General features: G+C 45.0%; 1 protein-coding gene across 1 annotated transcript in view; it reads right to left on the bottom strand.

The window, feature by feature from the left end:
- Nucleotides 1–14662, bottom strand: part of LOC121539666 (bifunctional glutamate/proline--tRNA ligase-like) — a 50703-nt gene extending 36041 nt beyond the window's left edge. The window contains 12 exon segments of the mRNA XM_041848336.2: nt 3808–3867; nt 4103–4187; nt 4450–4683; nt 5359–5530; nt 5800–5992; nt 7851–7977; nt 8170–8258; nt 8475–8620; nt 8896–9052; nt 9380–9479; nt 9744–9828; nt 14437–14662. Coding sequence (XP_041704270.2) covers nt 3808–3867; nt 4103–4187; nt 4450–4683; nt 5359–5530; nt 5800–5992; nt 7851–7977; nt 8170–8258; nt 8475–8620; nt 8896–9052; nt 9380–9479; nt 9744–9828; nt 14437–14479 — 1491 coding nt within the window. The 5' untranslated portion in view covers nt 14480–14662.
- Between the last annotated feature and the right edge of the window lie 4324 nt (nt 14663–18986).

Raw genomic sequence — 18986 nt, 5'->3', positions numbered from 1 at the left:
CGCACCAAGCCTACGGTGTGCGTCGCCAGCCCAGTCCGGCCAGTCCCTGCTCCACGCACCAAGCCTACGGTGTGCGTCGCCAGCCCGGTCCGGCCTGTCCCTGCTCCACGCACCAAGCCTACGGTGTGCGTCGCCAGCCCAGTCCGGCCAGTCCCTGCTCCACGCACCAAGCCTACGGTGTGCGTCGACAGCCCAGCCCGGCCTGTCCCTGCTCCACGCACCAAGTATACGGTGCGCGTCGCCAGCCCGGCCCGGCCTGTTCCTGCCACTCGCACCAAGTCTACGGTGCGCGTCGCCAGCCCGGCCCGGCCTGTTCCTGCCACTCGCACCAAGCCAGGGGTGCGAGTCGTCAGCCTGGTAAGGCCCGTCCCTCCTCCACGCACCAAGCCAGGGGTGCGAGTCGTCAGCCTGGTAAGGCCCGTCCCTCCTCCACGCACCAAGCCAGGGGTGCGTGTCGTCAGCCTGGTAAGGCCCGTTCCTCCTCCACGCACCAAGCCAGGGGTGCGCGTCGTCAGTCCAGCACAACCCGTGCCTGGGTCACCGGTGCCTGGTAAGGTACCGGTCAACTGCTCCACGATGGAGCTGAAGCTAACCGCTCCTGCTAAGTCCAGTTCGGCTCCAGCCGGCGGGGCCAGACTGGACCAGGGGCGCTATGGGGGTGTATAGGAGGGTGGTGGTCAAGGCCGGAGCCAGAACCGCCGCCGAGGAGGTATGCCCGCCCAGCCCTCCCCTGTTTTGTTTAGTTGAGGCGCGGTCGCAGTCCGGCGCCTTTAGGGGGAGTACTGTCACACCCTGGCTCTGGGACTCTATTTGTTGAGCCAGGGTGTGTTTATTCTATGTGTTTATTTCTATGTTGGGGGTTCTAGTTTGTTGATTTCTATGTTTGCCTGAGTGACTCCCAATCAGAGGCAACGAGTGTCAGCTGTTGGCTGGTTGTCTCTGATTGGGAGCCATATTTAAACTGTCTGTTTTCCCTTTGTGTTTGTGGGTTTTTGTTCCGTGTTCGGTCATTGATACCGTTGGACGTCACGAGTCGTTTCTTGTTTTGTATTGTGTTTAAACTTTAACTAATTAAAGTATGTTTGTTCATCACGCTGCGCCTTGGTCTGTTCCATATGACGATCGTGACAGAAAAACCCACCATGCAACGACCAAGCAGCGTGTCCAGGGGCAGCTCTTGGGCTGGACATGGGAGGAAGCGCCGGGAGAAGAGACGGTGGAGGCGCGCCGTAGAGAGGAGCAACGGCGTGATCAGGGTCGTCGTCGGGCGGTCGAGAGGCAACCCCAGAAAATTTTTAGGGGGGGGCACACGGCATGGACGACGGGGCTGACGGAGGCAAAAAAGGGGCGGATTCTGGAGGCCACCAGGTTACGGATACACCGCCCTGTACGTCCTGTGCGGATGCCTCACACAGAGTGTGTGAGGGTAGGCATTCAGCCAGGACGGGTTGTGGCCGCTCTTCACTCCAGCGCTCCTATCCGTCTCCACAGCCCGGTTCGGCCTGTCCCTGCTCCACGCACCAAGCCTACGGTGTGCGTCGCCAGCCCAGTCCGGCCAGTCCCTGCTCCACGCACCAAGCCTACGGTGTGCGTCGCCAGCCCGGTCCGGCCTGTCCCTGCTCCACGCACCAAGCCTACGGTGTGCGTCGCCAGCCCAGTCCGGCCAGTCCCTGCTCCACGCACCAAGCCTACGGTGTGCGTCGACAGCCCAGCCCGGCCTGTCCCTGCTCCACGCACCAAGTATACGGTGCGCGTCGCCAGCCCGGCCCGGCCTGTTCCTGCCACTCGCACCAAGTCTACGGTGCGCGTCGCCAGCCCGGCCCGGCCTGTTCCTGCCACTCGCACCAAGCCAGGGGTGTGAGTCGTCAGCCTGGTAAGGCCCGTCCCTCCTCCACGCACCAAGCCAGGGGTGCGAGTCGTCAGCCTGGTAAGGCCCGTCCCTCCTCCACGCACCAAGCCAGGGGTGCGTGTCGTCAGCCTGGTAAGGCCCGTTCCTCCTCCACGCACCAAGCCAGGGGTGCGCGTCGTCAGTCCAGCACAACCCGTGCCTGGGTCACCGGTGCCTGGTAAGGTACCGGTCAACTGCTCCACGATGGAGCTGAAGCTAACCGCTCCTGCTAAGTCCAGTTCGGCTCCAGCCGGCGGGGCCAGACTGGACCAGGGGCGCTATGGGGGGTGTATAGGAGGGTGGTGGTCAAGGCCGGAGCCAGAACCGCCGCCGAGGAGGTATGCCCGCCCAGCCCTCCCCTGTTTTGTTTAGTTGAGGCGCGGTCGCAGTCCGCGCCTTTAGGGGGGGGTACTGTCACACCCTGGCTCTGGGACTCTATTTGTTGAGCCAGGGTGTGTTTATTCTATGTGTTTATTTCTATGTTGGGGGTTCTAGTTTGTTGATTTCTATGTTTGCCTGAGTGACTCCCAATCAGAGGCAACGAGTGTCAGCTGTTGGCTGGTTGTCTCTGATTGGGAGCCATATTTAAACTGTCTGTTTTCCCTTTGTGTTTGTGGGTTTTTGTTCCGTGTTCGGTCATTGATACCGTTGGACGTCACGAGTCGTTTCTTGTTTTGTATTGTGTTTAAACTTTAACTAATTAAAGTATGTTTGTTCATCACGCTGCGCCTTGGTCTGTTCCATATGACGATCGTGACAAGTGGAGATTCTCCATTGAGCATTCTTTTTAGTCCAGAACTACGCTTAATCTGGGTCTATGAAACCGACCCTTATTTTAAGGTAAGAAGACGATTGAAAAGTTATAATTTTTTCATTAAACGGACCCTTTAATTTTAAGCCACTGACAGAGCTATGTCATGAAGAGGAGGGAATGTGAAGGAACATTTTATGTTTGTGCTTTTCTAATAACCAATTTGACTGGGTTCATGCAAGTGACTGATTGATCGTGCCTGGAAGGAATCCTCACTATCAGTATCTGCAATTTGGCAGTACGCCCAGAACATTGTTTTGAGAACGGAAAGGGATATCTCAGTTTCAAGGTCTCAGCTTGGAGAGAGGAAGCCTCGTGAGGTATTAGTCGGTCACATACATGAACCAAACGTTCATTCTGAATTAATTATGAATAATTAATAAGCTAAATCATACAAATGTAGCTTGTCTGTGTAAGCAGTACATAAGAGAACTAACGGGACTGCCCCGGCGGAGCTCACTTCTGGCCGGTACTTTACGCATCTAAGTTTGACTGTGAACTCTCCAGCTTGCTGGATTTAAGATTGACTTCGAGTGTCCCTGTGTAGAATTTCCACGACAGAAGGAGGAGTGGAAAGTGGGGGATGAAGAGATGAAGGGAGTATAACAGAGGAGAAAAAGAGGAGCACAAGACACAAGGAAGGCAGCAATGCAAGCTGTTAGTAGGCACCCTATCAGAGGAACGAAGTGTGTGTGTGTGTGTGTGTGTGTGTGTGTGTGCGTGCGTGCGTGCGTGCGTACGTGAAACAAGCTTCCTTAGGGATTCAGTGCATTTCTTTTTGCTCCAACCGATTTGGGCAACCAAAACCTCTAATAATTGAACATTTCTAAAAACCTACAATACAGTCTTGTCCAATCTACCAACAATGTCTTTTCTCATGCCAACGATTTTCATATGCAGATTCTTGGATGGGATGTGACCAGCTTCAAACCTACAGTGGGTTTCAAAGGGGCAGGCTTTAATTAGGATCAAGGGGTAGAATTCAATCAGGATCAAGGGGTAGAATTCAATCAGGATCAAGGGGTAGGATTCAATCAGGATCAGTCCAAATGGGTATGTAGGGAGTGTGTGGAGGGGAAGGGGACTATCGGTGTCCATGCATGCATACCTTCTTGTTGAAGGCCCAGATCTTGTCCCATTCCATGTTGACCACGGACCTGGATCCACCCTGGGTGAGTGGGAAAAAAACAAAATAATGTTTCAAAGAAGGAATCAACAAAAGGAATAGAAACAGGCAAAAAACCTGAAAATAGGATAGGATGGGATGAACTTCAACGTCCCCAAGGGTCTTAGACACACACATAGTTCATTCAGATCTGAGGAACCACTGAGTGCTAGAAAGCAGTTTAGACAGTCATTTCTCAAACTGGGTTGTAGATAGCAACACACACACACACACACACCTGGGCAGCGATGAACTGCTTGAGGCCCTCGACAGTCATTCCTCTGCGCAGGACACCTCTGACAGTGGGGAAGCGAGGGTCGTCCCTGAGGGAGAGGAAACATCAGATTTAGATCTGGGCCTTCAATAAAGAATTACGATTATTTTCTTATACTAACGGATCTCAAAGATCCACTCCATCAGCGCAATGCGAAGTGACGATTTATTCCAGGGAGATTTTTTTAAACAGAGTGGTACTTCCTGTATTTATAAGAACACAGGTCTTCATTTACAGTTGCAGAAAATGTTGCTATGGTGTGCCCTAGTGAACAACACCCTGTCGTGTGGAAAAGGTATTAGTTGACTCACCAGCCGTCGACGTAGCCCTGATCCACGAACCAGGTGAGCTTGCGCTTGGAGAGCACAGTGTTGTTGAGGTTGAGCCGGGCGTACTCCCAGACGCAGGGCTTGCGCAGACGCAGCGCCTCGATCACCCAGTAGAACTGGGCGTCGCGGTCGTGGTACTCTGTTGTACGCAGCGCGTGCGTCACGCCCTCCACGCTGTCCACGATGGGGCAGGCGAAGTCGTACGTGGGGTACACCCTGGGGGAGGGGGTAGTGAGAGAGTGGTGTCACTCTTTTGGAAACGAGGATGCTTCTATACACTGTCCCTGTATGTCTTTATGAAATGTGTGAAGCCTGTTATGCACCTTTGTGAGCTGCTACACAGGACATGCAATATTTGCCAGGTGTGAGTCGAGAGTGATACCAGTGTTTCCCATATATTCATTTAGCAGCGGCGCGCTGGCAAAAATATTTCAGTGTAAACTTGAAATGACTAAAACCATACATAAAGTATGTAGAAAAAATAATGGAACTATATATTTTTTTATAAGACCATCTTTGAGAAATAACTACCACCAAAATAAAAACTGGACAGTCAGGGAGAATCAACAATTAGAACAATTTAATTGCATTGATTTTGTTATGTTTGAGTCACTCCAATAGCATAAGAACACAGCAAAATGGCAAAATGTATAGATTTGCAGGAAATTAGCTTTCAAACAGCTAGATTTAGGCCACGCCCTGTGTTTTTTTGGTAACGCAAAACCTGTCCTTCAGACTTTTGAAAAAATGTATCAACAGAAATCCTTTATTTGCTAGTGCAGGAGGTTTTTTTCAAATGTTTTCTGTCACCTGACGAATATCTAAAAAAAAAGAACAAATGTGTATTCATTCAATGAAAACATTTTTTGGTAGCATGCCGTGTCTCCCTACCTGTAGGTGCTGCCAGTGCGGGGGTGGGGGGCATTCTTGCAGCGGTAGAGGGTGGGGTCGCGCATGCAGCCGTTGTTGGAGGCCATGTCAATCTTGGCCCGCATGCAGCACGTCTGGCCGTACTCCGTGCCAGCCTTCATCTCCTCCCACATCTTCAGGTTCTGCTCCACCGCTGGGGGGGGGGGAGTGAAGGAGAGGGGTGGGAGACAGAGAGAGGAGGGCAGGGGAGAGCGAGAGAGGGGTGAAGATGCAATGAGTGAAGATGGCGAGTGTTGCACTTTTGAATATCACACAGTCATTATTTATCATAATTACTTCCACATGCCCTGTGAAATTTCGACATGTGGCTACAACTATCAAATCGTTTCAGATCTAAAACAGTGCCTACGGACTAAGGGTGATGTTGGAATTCAGCCACTGCTCCACTCCTATTCCCCTTACAGTTGCTGCGGTGGCGGGACTCGGTGCGCTCCTCCCTCGCCGTCTTCATCTGCTCTGGGGGTGTGTCGTCGATGTAAGCCTTGCCCTCCTTCAGTAGATTCTCCGCCATGCCCTGGATGCGAGGGAAGTGGTCGCTGGTGTAGGTGAACTGGTCCGGCTTGATCTGCAGCATGGCCAAATCCTCCAGGATTACCTATGAGAAAACAGAGGGAACAGGTTGGATAGTGTTTTGCAGGGGTTTCATTACGACCACTTGCATTGCATCACTTCAAAGTAGCCCCGAAAAGTCCTCAAGGCACGGTAAGTCTTTTTTCAGGCCAGTTATACTCAGAGATGGAAACACAAAAATCTGTCTCTTTAGGCCAAGCAATTCTTACAGTGGAAACGAGCCATTAGGGCCCAATTCCGAGTTGAAATAAACATGTGCAACTCACACTTTCGGACATTCCTCCATTGATGTCAATGAGAGACTTGTACAAACATTTGAGTAAGACACAAGGATCTCAGGTCAGAACACCACTAGGATTGGGCGATGTCAACCTTTGTCCTATCGTGATTATGTACCCAGAAAACATTGATATATGATGGTATCGCCCTTATTGGCCAACCCCTCCCCCAAAACACCTAAAACGCCAGTTAGGCTATTAGCGCAAAAACGAATTAACTGGACGAATCATGACGAAGGATAATGTTATGGAAAGCCTGGGCAGAGGCTAAGTGCAGGCACATCTTTTTTAATATTCCTTTCTGGTGGAGGAGCTTCTGTGTGGGGCGCACATGATGGAGCAGTGACAGTCTGATGAGTAACGGGACTGTCTTACCGTAGCCTTAGGTTATACATCATGGGCTGGATAGAAGCAGTCTACCGTATTCAGAAGTGGATAATAATTGCTTTATTTGCCTCATAAAATAACAGTAAATAAATAATTGTTAGTTCCATCTCTCTTAAAGCCGTGATTGAAAATAGCCTATAGGCTATAAACTTTCATTCTTGATATTTTTGAAAGCCGCACCTTTAGGACAACACCCTCTTAGGCTAGAATATTTGGGAATGAGCTACTGTTCATAACTTCAACTTAGCTTTTATGATGGGCCTAATAGGAGGATAGGTTATTGGCCATTTAGTTTTCAACCTCGCATGGAGGGATTTTATAGGCCGCATGGATAATTTATTTCTTAATAAGCTTAAACTTGAATAAACGTGTAATTCCATTTTTCTATAGGCTATTGATATTGTTTGTTCTCCCTTATTATTAGTCCCATGTCTACTTTACGTTTTTAGGCTAGTCCAACAACTGAGATGGAACTCCGTTACATTCATTGTTTGATCGGGAGAAATCCATGCATAAAAACGATAAAAGCGTAGCCTATAGCCCAAAGTCATATAGCCTATCGAATAAAGAGAATAAAGGCTACGTTTTTTTTAAACACAAGATAGTTAAGGAGTGTCCGTTATAATAAATAAAATATAAATAGGTTAGGTTTAGGCTATAGCCTAAGACACATAATGCATCCGACAGAGAGGGAGAAACAAAAAATTTTGACTGGAGATTTTGTGCTGCCTTGGTGGAATTCTCCGATCCGTCTGGCCTACATTTCTCTCTTGCGTTCTGTAGCCTATAACATACTTATTGAAATAGGCTATAGCAAATATAAATAGGCTAATTACTATGTGTGCTGCCCTGCTGTGCGCTACGAGACTCCAGTTTTTTACTGCGCGGAGCAATTCAAATTCCTAATAGGCTAAATGCTAAACCATCGTCTGTCACATCCCGACGTCGTCACCATCAATGATGGCTGTCAGTCATCGTCGATAGACGATGCTATCGTAATATCGCCCAACCCTAAATACCATCCTGTATCAGCATGGAGGAGTTTCCCAAATGCCTTGTAGCTAACGCGGTACTTTATTTATCTCGTTATATTGCCTCAATTCTTCAATGTGCATGTAGACGGTGTTTTCACACATGATGGTTTATAAATCAAGAGAAAATAATTGATATGAAACAATTTAGCTAACCAAAAGAAAAAAAGGGACATTTGGGGGATACCTTCTCGAAGTCCTCCTTCTCTTTCTCGGGGTTGGTGTCGTCGAAGCGCATGATGAGCTTGCCCTTGAATGTCACCTGGTAGTGCTGGTTGAGCAGGGCAGCCTTAGCGTGGCCAATGTGCAGGTACCTGAGAGAGAGAGAAATAGAGAGAGAAAGTGAGCAAGCGAGAGCAAGAAGGGAAGAGGAATAGAGATATTAATAGAAGGCATTGCAACTAATAGCTATACATTTCCATTTTTAAATGTTTAAAAAAAACACTATCCTGTTTGTTCCTACTGAACACAACACTGTTGTTTTTGTGCCAAGTGGTGACACTCACCCGCTGGCCTCAGGGGGGAAGCGAACCACCACTTTGCCCATCTCGGCTCCTGGCAGCTCCACAAACTTGCCCAAGTCGTGCTTCTTCTCCTGTTCCTCAGACAGAGTAGGGACACAGAGAGGAGGATACAGTCAGCGGGATTTGGGAATGCATGAATGCTTGATTGAAGTGAAAGTTTGTGTTAAGTGTGCAGATCTCAAGCTAGGACTCTGCTCTTAACAGTGGATTTACAGACAGAAATCCGTAATTTTCAATGCAAAGAGGAGACATACATCGAGTTTACCATTGGCAGTTGTGTTACTTACATCGGACTTGCGAGGAGGGGCCTTGCTGTTGGCATACTTGTTGCCCACTGCGGTAAAGGGCACCTGGGAGCCCAGGAAGGAAAACCAGCGTGCCACGTGAGAGAACGCCCCCGCCTGCTGCTGGATTGACTGCCACTCACTGCTGCCTGTACGCACGCACGTGAGAGTGTGTAAGAGAGCGAGAGAACACATACGACTCTGTCAAGTCCAAAATCAATGCCTAGCCTCTACCCTGGACATCAGATAGATGTTAACAATATAGCTCTGTGCAAGTACCGGGTGCGTCTAAATAGTTTAGTTTTTAGATGCACATTATGTATATTTGCCTGCGCTATTACGTATGACTGTCTACACCCCATCCATCTTCGGTTATCATGTTAGACGCCCATTAGTGTCAGCTGGGTCACTGGGACTGGCTGACCTTTGAGCGCGGCCCACACACAGAGGTCGGCCAGGGTCAGGCTGTGGCCCACCAGGAATGTGCGTAGGGCCAAGGCCTTGTCCAGCTCCCCCAGGGCCGCAGCCAGGCCCGACTGGCCACACACGTGCCGCGCACTGAACTCCAGCCAGTGGTCCACCTGGAGAGAGACAGAGGAGGGGATGAAGGGGGTGGTATTGAAAAGGAGAGACAGACTGAGGAATAGTAAGGACGGGAGGGGACCGAATGGCTCACAATCTGAAATGCCTTGGATATAGTTGCATTGCGACTGATAACAAGGCTCAAGTAATGATCAATAAGTTGATCCATTAAATAGCAGTGAATGGCTGAATTAATTAATTTAGTGAGGCCTCCAAGCTCTGAGTTGAGTAGCCATTACACAGCGAGAGCTAAAGCTAATAATGCTGGGTAAATCTTGGGTAAGCCCAAGCGTTGGGGAATCAGTGTGGCAGTGCTAGTCTCTCACCTCAGTTTGTTCCAGCATGTTGGAGCCGTACAGGCCCAGACTGGGAGTCACGCGGGCAAGGTAGCGAGTGATGGAGTTCACATCGCTGAACTGCACTGACCTAAGGGAGAGAGGGGGAGAATAACCACTGTCAGCCAGACAATAACCTTGATTATTGCACAGTCAGTGCCCTTATAAAACGTCCTTATATAGGCCTAGTCACTATTGGTACTTTTGCAAAACACTAAACAGTATCAAGTAGCTGAACCTAAAATGTAACAAATCCAGTTCCTTGACCATCTCTTCACACATCAATGACACATTGTCATGAGAACATTTGTGAAGACAAAGCCATTGCTAGGTGTTGTGGTTGTTGTGTACTCACTCTGAGACACGGAGCTTGTTGTCTTTGCCCTCCTCCACAGACATGTTCACTCTGCCCTTCACATGCTCTGCTGCCAACAGCGCCCCTGCAGGCGAAGAAAGGAATCACAATGTAATTGGAAACGAAAGACCCCACCCGTCCCATCATGCATCCATTACTTGGCAAAGTGCCCTAAATATAAAGTGGCAAGTGTGTGTGTGTGTGTTGATTTCATAAAACTTATTTACCAACTAGCCAGGGGGCACCCCAGAGACTAAACAAGTTCCAAAACACACAAAAAGTTATGTTCTCACATTGTTGTGCACCAGACAATAATGACACCCAAAGCCAATATGTGACCCGTTTGTTTTTTTGTTTTTGTTTTTTAATCAAAATATGTTTTTAGGCAGAAATGCCTTCTGGAACATGTGAACTTAATGTGCCTTAATAACAAACTTGCATGGCATCTGTAAATAAGAATAACATTATTAAATTACGAGCCTAGTTGGTTTAGCCACGGAAAAAGAGAGGAACCTTCCCACTAGCCATGATTGGCTGAGATAATGGATAGGCTGTACATGTCTAGAGATGAGTTCGGAGTGGTCTGCCATGTAGCACGCTTCTGTCTATAACATGAGCTGCTCAGTATGTGTAGATAATCCTTGCTACCGTGGCTTTTTTGAAAAATATAACATAAGCCATGGAAAACTGCAAAAGTGTTGCTACTGCTCTCAACAACATTGCTGCCCGGAAAAGACATGCTGCCGTGAAGCATTCATCCATGTATAAGGTGTTAGAGTCTAGCTACATTTTCAGATATTATACGTTTCTAATTTGGTCAGAAAGTTGTTTTCATTGCAAGTTAAAGCGTACTGTTAGCTAGCTAGCGAACGTTAGCTTGTTAGATTGTGTATGACCTAGTACTAATATTATTTGTATCTCAGAAAGCCATTTGCATTGCTAGTTATAGCCTAATGTTAGCTAGCTAGCTAATATTGAACCTAGTTGGTTAGCTTTAGCTACCTGCAGATTCATACTCCAGCATTACATGCACGGTGGCTAACTACGACAATCTGTTCGAACTGTAGCTATGGGTTGGGATTATGGTTTATTGTTTAGCTAGCTAGCTAGCTAGCTACCTGTCTAAATAAAATACTCCACATTGCAAGAGAACGATTACATGACCCATCAAGTTAGCCAGGTGTCTGGGGGTGATTACGGCCATCTATTTTATTTCATGAACATGTGTAGATGTCTAGACAATAGTGACCCATCTACTTAAGCGAGATGTGGCTGGGGGTGGTTATAGCATTACTTTCACATGACCCATCAATTTAGACAAGTGTCTGGGTAAGCATCATCTAATAATTATAAAATATTTTTATCTGGACACTTTCAAAGTCAGATTAGGATATAGGCCAAAGACTAGATAAAGTGTATTTTTACCTGGAGTTTTTCCTTATTGTAGGCTACTACTTAAATCACTTTTAGTCTTGAAATAAGTGGCGCAGTGGTCTAAGGCACTGCATCGCAGTGCTAGCTGTGCCACTAGAGATCCTGGTTCGAATCCAGGCTCTGTCGTAGCTGGCCGTGACCGGGAGACCCATGGGGCGGCGCGCAATTGGCCCAGCGTCGTCCAGGGAGGGGAGGGAATGGCCGGCAGGGATGTAGCTCAGTTGATAGAGCATGGCGTTTGCAACGACAGGGTTGTGGGTTCGATTCCCACAGGGGGTATGAAAAAAAAAAAAAAGTAAGTCGCTCTGGATAAGAGCGTCTGCTAAATGACGTAAATGTAAATGAAATCTTTGGTTGTTTACTACACTACTTACTCTGTTTAGCACATGGCCTCACATGTGAATCCTTAAAGAGAAGGGTGGGGGCTAAGGCTTAAAAGGGTGTGAACGATGCTGAATAGGTGTAGACAAAGAAGAGCTCTCCAGTAGGCAAACCAAAACATTCAAGGGCCATTTTCTCAAAAGTGGGGTTACAAGTTTGTCAACTTTCAAAGCAGAATTACTTTACCATTGTTCCTCAACTACAGTGTATGATATACCATTTTGTAGCTCTGAATCTCTACTTTTATCCAATGTAAAAAACACAATTTTGTTGCTACATAAAACCGAATTGAGGCGGTCGGTCACATATTGACAAATGTCTGTCAACTGTCAACTAGGGCCGGGACGATACCAGTATCACGATCCTCGTTAGTATCATGGCAAGGAAACAAAACACGAAGCGGATTTGACTTCTTTATGAAAAACAAACCTAATGTTGTAAACCAACATGATTATGATGTCATCCAGAATGCTTGTGTTTTGCATTTTAGACATCCTAGCTACTATGCATAATGCATAATTGAGAAGAAACTTGCCAAACTTTTTCTGTGACAAAAGTCTCAAGAGTGGCTTTCGTAGTTGTTTTTGTGTACTCAACAGCTTTGAGCTGTGAATAATTTCCCATCAACAGGCCAACGATAAATGATGCATGCAAAAATAATCTGATTAGAATGCATGAAACAGTAAAAGACAGTATTTCTAGCTAGTCTCTCATGTCGCTTGCATCAGTAAGTTACACCAGGTTGACACACAGGAAGGCTGTTAGCTCAAGGTCAGGGGTAGCTATGCATTACTGCAAACGCCATGACAGCAACTCTCCAAATAAAAAAAATAGACTAAAATCAAATTAAATTTTATTTGTTACATGCGCCGAATACAACACCGTGAAATGCTTATTTACAAGCTCTTAACCAACAATGCAGTTTAAATAAAATAGAGTTAAGAAAATATTTACTAAATAAACTAAAGTAAAAAAAGAAAAAAGTAACAAAATAACAATAACGAGGCTATATACAGGGGGTAACGGTACCGAGTCAATGTGCAGGGGCATAGGTCAGTCAAGGTAATTGAGGTAATATGTACATGTAGATAGGGGTAAAGTGACTACGCATAGATAATAAAGAGCGAGTAGCAGCAGCGTAAAAAAAGGGGGGGGGGGGGGTCAATGCAAATAGTCCGGGTAGCCATTTGATTAGCTGTTTAGCAGTCTTATGGCTTGGGGGTAGAAGCAGTTAAGAAGCCTTTGGACCTAGACTTGGCGCTCCGGTACCGCTTGCCATGCGGTTGCAGAGAGAACAGTCTATGACTTGGGTGGCTGGATCATCTTGAACCATGTGTGAAAATGACTGAAGATGCAGCCAGCTATGTGACCTTGCAAGATACATTTAGCAAATGTTTTAATTAGCCAGATAGCTCGTTACTCACCAAATATGCACCTGAGGCACCTTTTCCGGTCAACAAACAATACATTAACATTTTTTCTGTTGCTTGTACATTTATATTTTTTGCAGTATTACTTTAGTGCCTTATTGCAAACACGATGCATGTTTTGGAATATTTTTATTCTGTACAGGCTTCCTTCTTTTCACTCTGTCAATTAGGTTAGTATTGTGGAGTAACTACAATGTTGTTGATCCATCCTCCGTTTCTCCTATCACAGCCATTAAACTCTGTAACTGTTTTAAAGTCACCATTGACCTTATGCTGAAAACCCTTTGTGGTTTCCTTCCTCTCCGGCAACTGAGTTTGGAAGGACGCCTGTGTCTTTGTAGTGACTGGGTGTATTGAGACACCATCCAAAGTGTAATTAATAAGTTCACCATGCTCAAAAGGGATATTCAATGTCTGCTTTAAATAAATAAAATTGATCTACCAATAGGTGCCCTTCTTTGCCAGGCATTGAAAACCTCCCTGGTGTTTGTGGTTGAATCTGTGCTTGATATTCACTGCTAGACTTTGAAGGGCCTTACAGATAATTGTGTGTGGGGTACAGAGATGGGGTAGTCATAAAAACAAAAATCATGTTAAACACTATTATTGCACACAGTTAGTACATGCAATTTATCATCTGACATGTTAAGCGAATTTTTACTCCTGAAGATATTTAGGCTTGACATAACAAAGGGGTTGAATACTTAATGACTCAAGATATTTCAGCTTTTCATGTTTTATTTATTTGTAAACATTTCTAAAACATAATTCCACGATGACATGATGGGGTATTGTGTGTAGATCAGTGACAAAATATCAATTTAATCCATTTTAAATTCAGGTTGTAACAACAAAATGTGGAAAAGTCAGGGGTGTGAATACTTTCTGAAGGTACTGTACCAGGCGTAACAGAAGTAAATTACGATAGTTGCAGGCAGGGCAGGTATTTTGTGAGTAACGAACGCATTTTCACATACAATAAGATAACGCATGCAGAGCTGTCTAATGGGAAGATGACCGGAAGCGTTCTGGACAGAAAGGCTATCATGTCATATTCATCGTCTGCCCAGATACTGGTTCACTTCCCATCTCTACCTTCATTATTAAGCTATCTAGTTACGTTAGCTGTATTGTTGTGGCTTATTCAGCTGACATTTCCAACGACTATTGTTACACCATGCAATGAGAACTTAAAATAAATACCTATCTAGCTAGGCTCTATTTCCTACATGAAATACCAACATCACATTTTTAGTTTCCTATTTCTTGCGATAGCTTCGACATTGTGTCACGACAACAGAAGCCTAGCTAGCTAGCTCTATGTAGCTAATGAACTGTCATCACGGACCCTGCTCAGAGTCAGACAGCACAAGCTAGCTACCTTTTACTAGCCAAAGATTCTTATCCATCTTTTAGCTTTATCTAGCAAACAATACTATCACGTTTACCTAAAGGAGGGTTGCTACTGTTGATGGTAAGGTTTAAAGCCATGCTTTCTCCTCCCTTTCTGTTCGTGAAGGCTCTCGCGCTGTCCCGAAACCTTTCGAAAGTCGCCGACAGCACTCTCTTCAAGCAAAGATTATGGATATACTGACAAGATACTTGTCTTTCCGCCCTAACAATGGCAATCGTTGTCCACAAAGCGGCACGGCGCGCTGTCTAGCTCCCGCCTATCCTTGATTTGGATTTGGATCATTTTCTTCTTTCTGCCTCTTCTTCTTCTTCAGTGGGGTTTATCGGCGGTTGGCATCCAACGTTATGGCGCATTACCGCCACCTACTGTACTGGAGTGTGGGACAGCGACAGGGAGAAACTAAATCCTTCCTGCCTGCCCCGTTGCTCTTAAAAAAGATAACAACATATTTGAGACTATATCTAATGATGTTCTACTCAATAGAATATTTAAACTAATGTCCTGTATCCCCTTCTCCCTCATACTAGATCTCATCCTCTCTCTTTCCCTCTGATACTGTCCACACTGTAGCAATACATGCTCCACGGTCTCTGTTCCCTGACAATAATCACACTTTCCTGTTGGATGCTTTCCTATCACATTTAATGTCTTATTCAACTGGCTGTGTCCCACCCTTAATCTAGTAAAAATAGCCACCTCTCTTCTGTCCCTTCCTGCCGTCCTCCCCTCCCTTCTTTGGATCGGTGGATACATCTAATGTTGTAATCTTTTTTTAAATATTCGATGAGGGTTGTTGACGTCGACCGCCTGTATACAATGGAGAGAGATGCTATGCTACTAGCCTCAATCATGGATATGCATTCTCGAGACAACACCGATATGTGTTTTTTCTCAAAGTTGCCAGGATGTCACGTGTCCTACTTATATCAGTACACTCGTAACAAAATAAGCATTACGAAACTTTTATTCGATCAAATACACCTCACGTAGCAAATAAGCCATACATTCTTTTGACCAAATTCGACACTCTCTCATCGACCTCCATACAAAAACTCCTTCCTTGGGTGGGAGAAAAACGCCACCTGCTGGAGGGTGACAGATTTTCAGCCGAGTTTGGGCTCTCTCTTCCTCTTCCTCTCTGCTTCAAACATAAACCACGCCGGATCCACGCAGCAGCTAGTCCTAGCTTCTTTGAGTATGTGCAACAGTTTTAGTAACCCTCTTGGAATTGGTCTAGAGAAGAACCGTTCCAGTACTTTAAATCATGGCCAAAGAGTTTGGTCTCTTCCTCGGGCATGTTATTTATGACTGATAGCTAACTATCCATGCCAAGAGGTCGTCACTAGTTACCACAGTCACAGAGTCATAAACCCCACCTATTTCTACCATGTCTCTTCTTAAAATCTGATGTTAAACCTAACCCTAACCTCAACCACACTGCTAACCTTAAAGCCTAACTTTAACCTTAAATGAAGACCAGAAAGCTAATTTTAGTTTAGCAAATGTTTTAATTAGCCAGATAGCTTGTTACTCACCAAATATGCACCTGAGGCACCTTTTCCGGTCAACAAACAATACATTTTAAAAAAATTATGTTGTTTGTACATTTGTATTTTTTGCAGTATTACTTTAGTGCCTTATTGCAAACACGATGCACGTTTTGGAATATTTGTATTCTGTACAGGCTTCCTTCTTTTCACTCTGTCAATTAGGTTAGTATTGTGGAGTAACTACAATGTTGTTGATCCATCCTCAGTTTCTCCTATCACAGCCATTAAACTCTGTAACTGTTTTAGAGTCACCATTGACCTTATACAAAATAGCCTCCAACACTCTACTCAGCAAATTGGATGTAGTCTATCACAGTGCCATCCGTTTTGTCACCAAAGCCCCATATACTACCCACCATTGTGACCTGTACGCTCTCGTTGGCTGGCCCTCACTACATATTCGTCGCCAAACCCACTGGCTCCAGGTCATCTATAAATCACTGCTAGGCAAATCCCCGCCTTATCTTAGCTCATTGGTCACCATAGCAACACCCACCCATGGTATGCGCTCCAGCAGGTATATCTCACTGGTCATCCCCAAAGCCAACACCTCCTTTGGCCGCCATTCCTTCCAGTTCTCTGCTGCTAATGACTGGAACGAACTGCAAAAATCTCTGAAGCTGGAGACTCTTATCTCCCTCACTAACTTTAAGCATCAGTTGTCAGAGCAGCTTACCGATCACTGCACCTGTACACAGCCCATCTGTAATTAGCCCCCCCAACTACCTCATCACCATATTGTTATTTATTTTGCTCATTTGCACCCCAGTATCTCGATTTGCACATCATCTTCTGCACATCTATCATTCCAGTGTTAATATTAAATTGTAATTATTTTGCACTATGGCCTATTTATTGCCTTACCTCCATAACTTACTACATTTGCATACACTGTATATAGATGTTCTATTGTGTTATTGACTGTATGTTTAGTTTTATCCCATGTGTAACTCTGTGTTGTTGTTGTTTTTATCGCACTGCTTTGCTTTATCTTGGCCAGGTCGCAGTTGTAAATGAGAACTGGCTTACCTGGTTAAATAAAGGTGAAATAAAAATAAATAAAAAATGATGAAAACCCTTTGTGGTTTCCTTCCTCTCCGGCAACTGAGTTTGGAAGGTCGCCTGTGTCTTTGTAGTGACTGGGTGTATTGAGACACCATCCAAAGTGTAATTAATAACTTCACCATGCTCAAAAGGGATATTCAACGTCTGCTTAAAAAAAAAAAAAAAGTCTACCAATTGTTACCACAGTCACTAGTTACCATAGTCACAAAGTCATAAACCCCGCCTATTTCTACCATTTATCTTCTTAAAATCTGATGTTAAACCTAACCCTAACCTCAACCACACTGCTAATCTTATGCCTAACTTTAACCTTAAATGAAGACCAGAAAGCTAATTTTAGTTTTTATGAATTTTTTCGATATAGCCAATCATATTTTTTTTTTTACATGGTTGCCAAGAACTCGATCATGTAAAAAAATTAAGAAAAATGGAGGCATATAGCCTATAATTTAGTTTGAGCAATAATATGAATTGTGTGGTAAAACCAAAGGTGTGTGCTATTTTAATCAAAGGTGTAAGGACATTTCTACAGTTATGGCCAAATATATTGGCACCCTTGCACTTTTCTTAAATAATTGCCTATTTCTTCTTCTTTTTTAATGTTGGTCTCCACACCTTGTTATTGGATTTTCAGCATTGCCGAATCAATTTTATTTTTGTAAACTTAAGTTTACAATTTTAATTGAGAAAATAACAGTGGGGTAAACTACTTAAGGAGTTTTTTGGGGTATCCAATTCACGCACCTATCAATATAACGCATTGTCATCCCTACTGCCTCTGATCTGGCGGACTTACTAAAAACAAATACTGCGTTTGTAAATTATGTCTGGGTGTGGGAGTGTGCCTCTGAATAGAAATGGAGATAGGAAGGAAGGCGGGAAATAAATGTAAGTCTTTCTGTTTTTATTTGAAGGATGTGGAGGGAAGCCCTTGTGGAGGGAAATGACCTCACTAAACAGGTAAGATAAATGAGAAAGGCAAGGAGAGGTAGACTGTCAGTAAACCTTTTTCACCATTTAAGTAAAGCCTACTACTAATAAGACCATACATTTTGATGTAGACACTAATGGGATTTCTTGTTACCTGTGCCAGACCTATATGATTTTCATATACGCATTGTAGGCTACCTAACTGTGGCCAAAACATTTCTAACTGCCCACAAACAAAATAATGATATAGCTGGCTACTACACAGAGGCGCTGTCCATTCAGCACCATGCCACGGAGCTCCACTATGCCAGGGTTTCTTTCTTGTCTATATTGAATACATCATTTAAACATTCACAGTGTAGGTTGGAAAAAGTATGTGAACCCCTTGGCTAATGACTTCTCCAGAAACGAATTGGAGTCAGGAGTCAGCTAACCTGGAGTCCAATCAACGAGATTGGAGATGTTGGTTAGAGCTGCCCTGCCCTACAAAAAACACTCAAAAAATGTGAGTTTGCTATTCACAAGAAGCATTGCCTGGTGAACCATGCCTCAAACAAAAGAGATCTCAGAAGATTAAGAATTGTTGACTTGCATAAAGCTGGAAAGGGTTACAAAAGTATCTCTAAAAGCCTTGATCAGTCCACGGTAAGACAAATTGTCTATAAATGGAGAAAGTTCAGCACTGTTGCTACTCTCCCTAGGAGTGGCCGTCCTGCAAAGATGACTGCACAGCGAAGAATGCTCAATGAGGTTAAGAAGAATCCTAGAGTGTCAGCTAAAGACTTACAGAAATCTCTGGAACATGTTGACGAGTCTACGATACATAAAACACTGAACAAGAATGGTGTTCATGGGATGACACCACGGAAGAAGCCACTGCTGTCCAAAAAGAAACATTGCTGCACGTCTGAAGTTCGCAAAATAGCCCCTGGATGTTCCACAGTGCTACTGGCAAAATATTCTGTGGACAGATGAAACTAAAGTTGAGTTGTTTGGAAGGAACACACAGCACTATGTGTGGAGAAAAAAAGGCACAGTA

The sequence above is a fragment of the Coregonus clupeaformis genome, chromosome 34 (assembly GCF_020615455.1).
Source record: "Coregonus clupeaformis isolate EN_2021a chromosome 34, ASM2061545v1, whole genome shotgun sequence".
NCBI classification, from domain to species: domain Eukaryota; kingdom Metazoa; phylum Chordata; class Actinopteri; order Salmoniformes; family Salmonidae; genus Coregonus; species Coregonus clupeaformis.
Note: the sequence above shows the minus strand (reverse complement) of the source record. Positions and strands in the feature narration are given on the sequence as shown.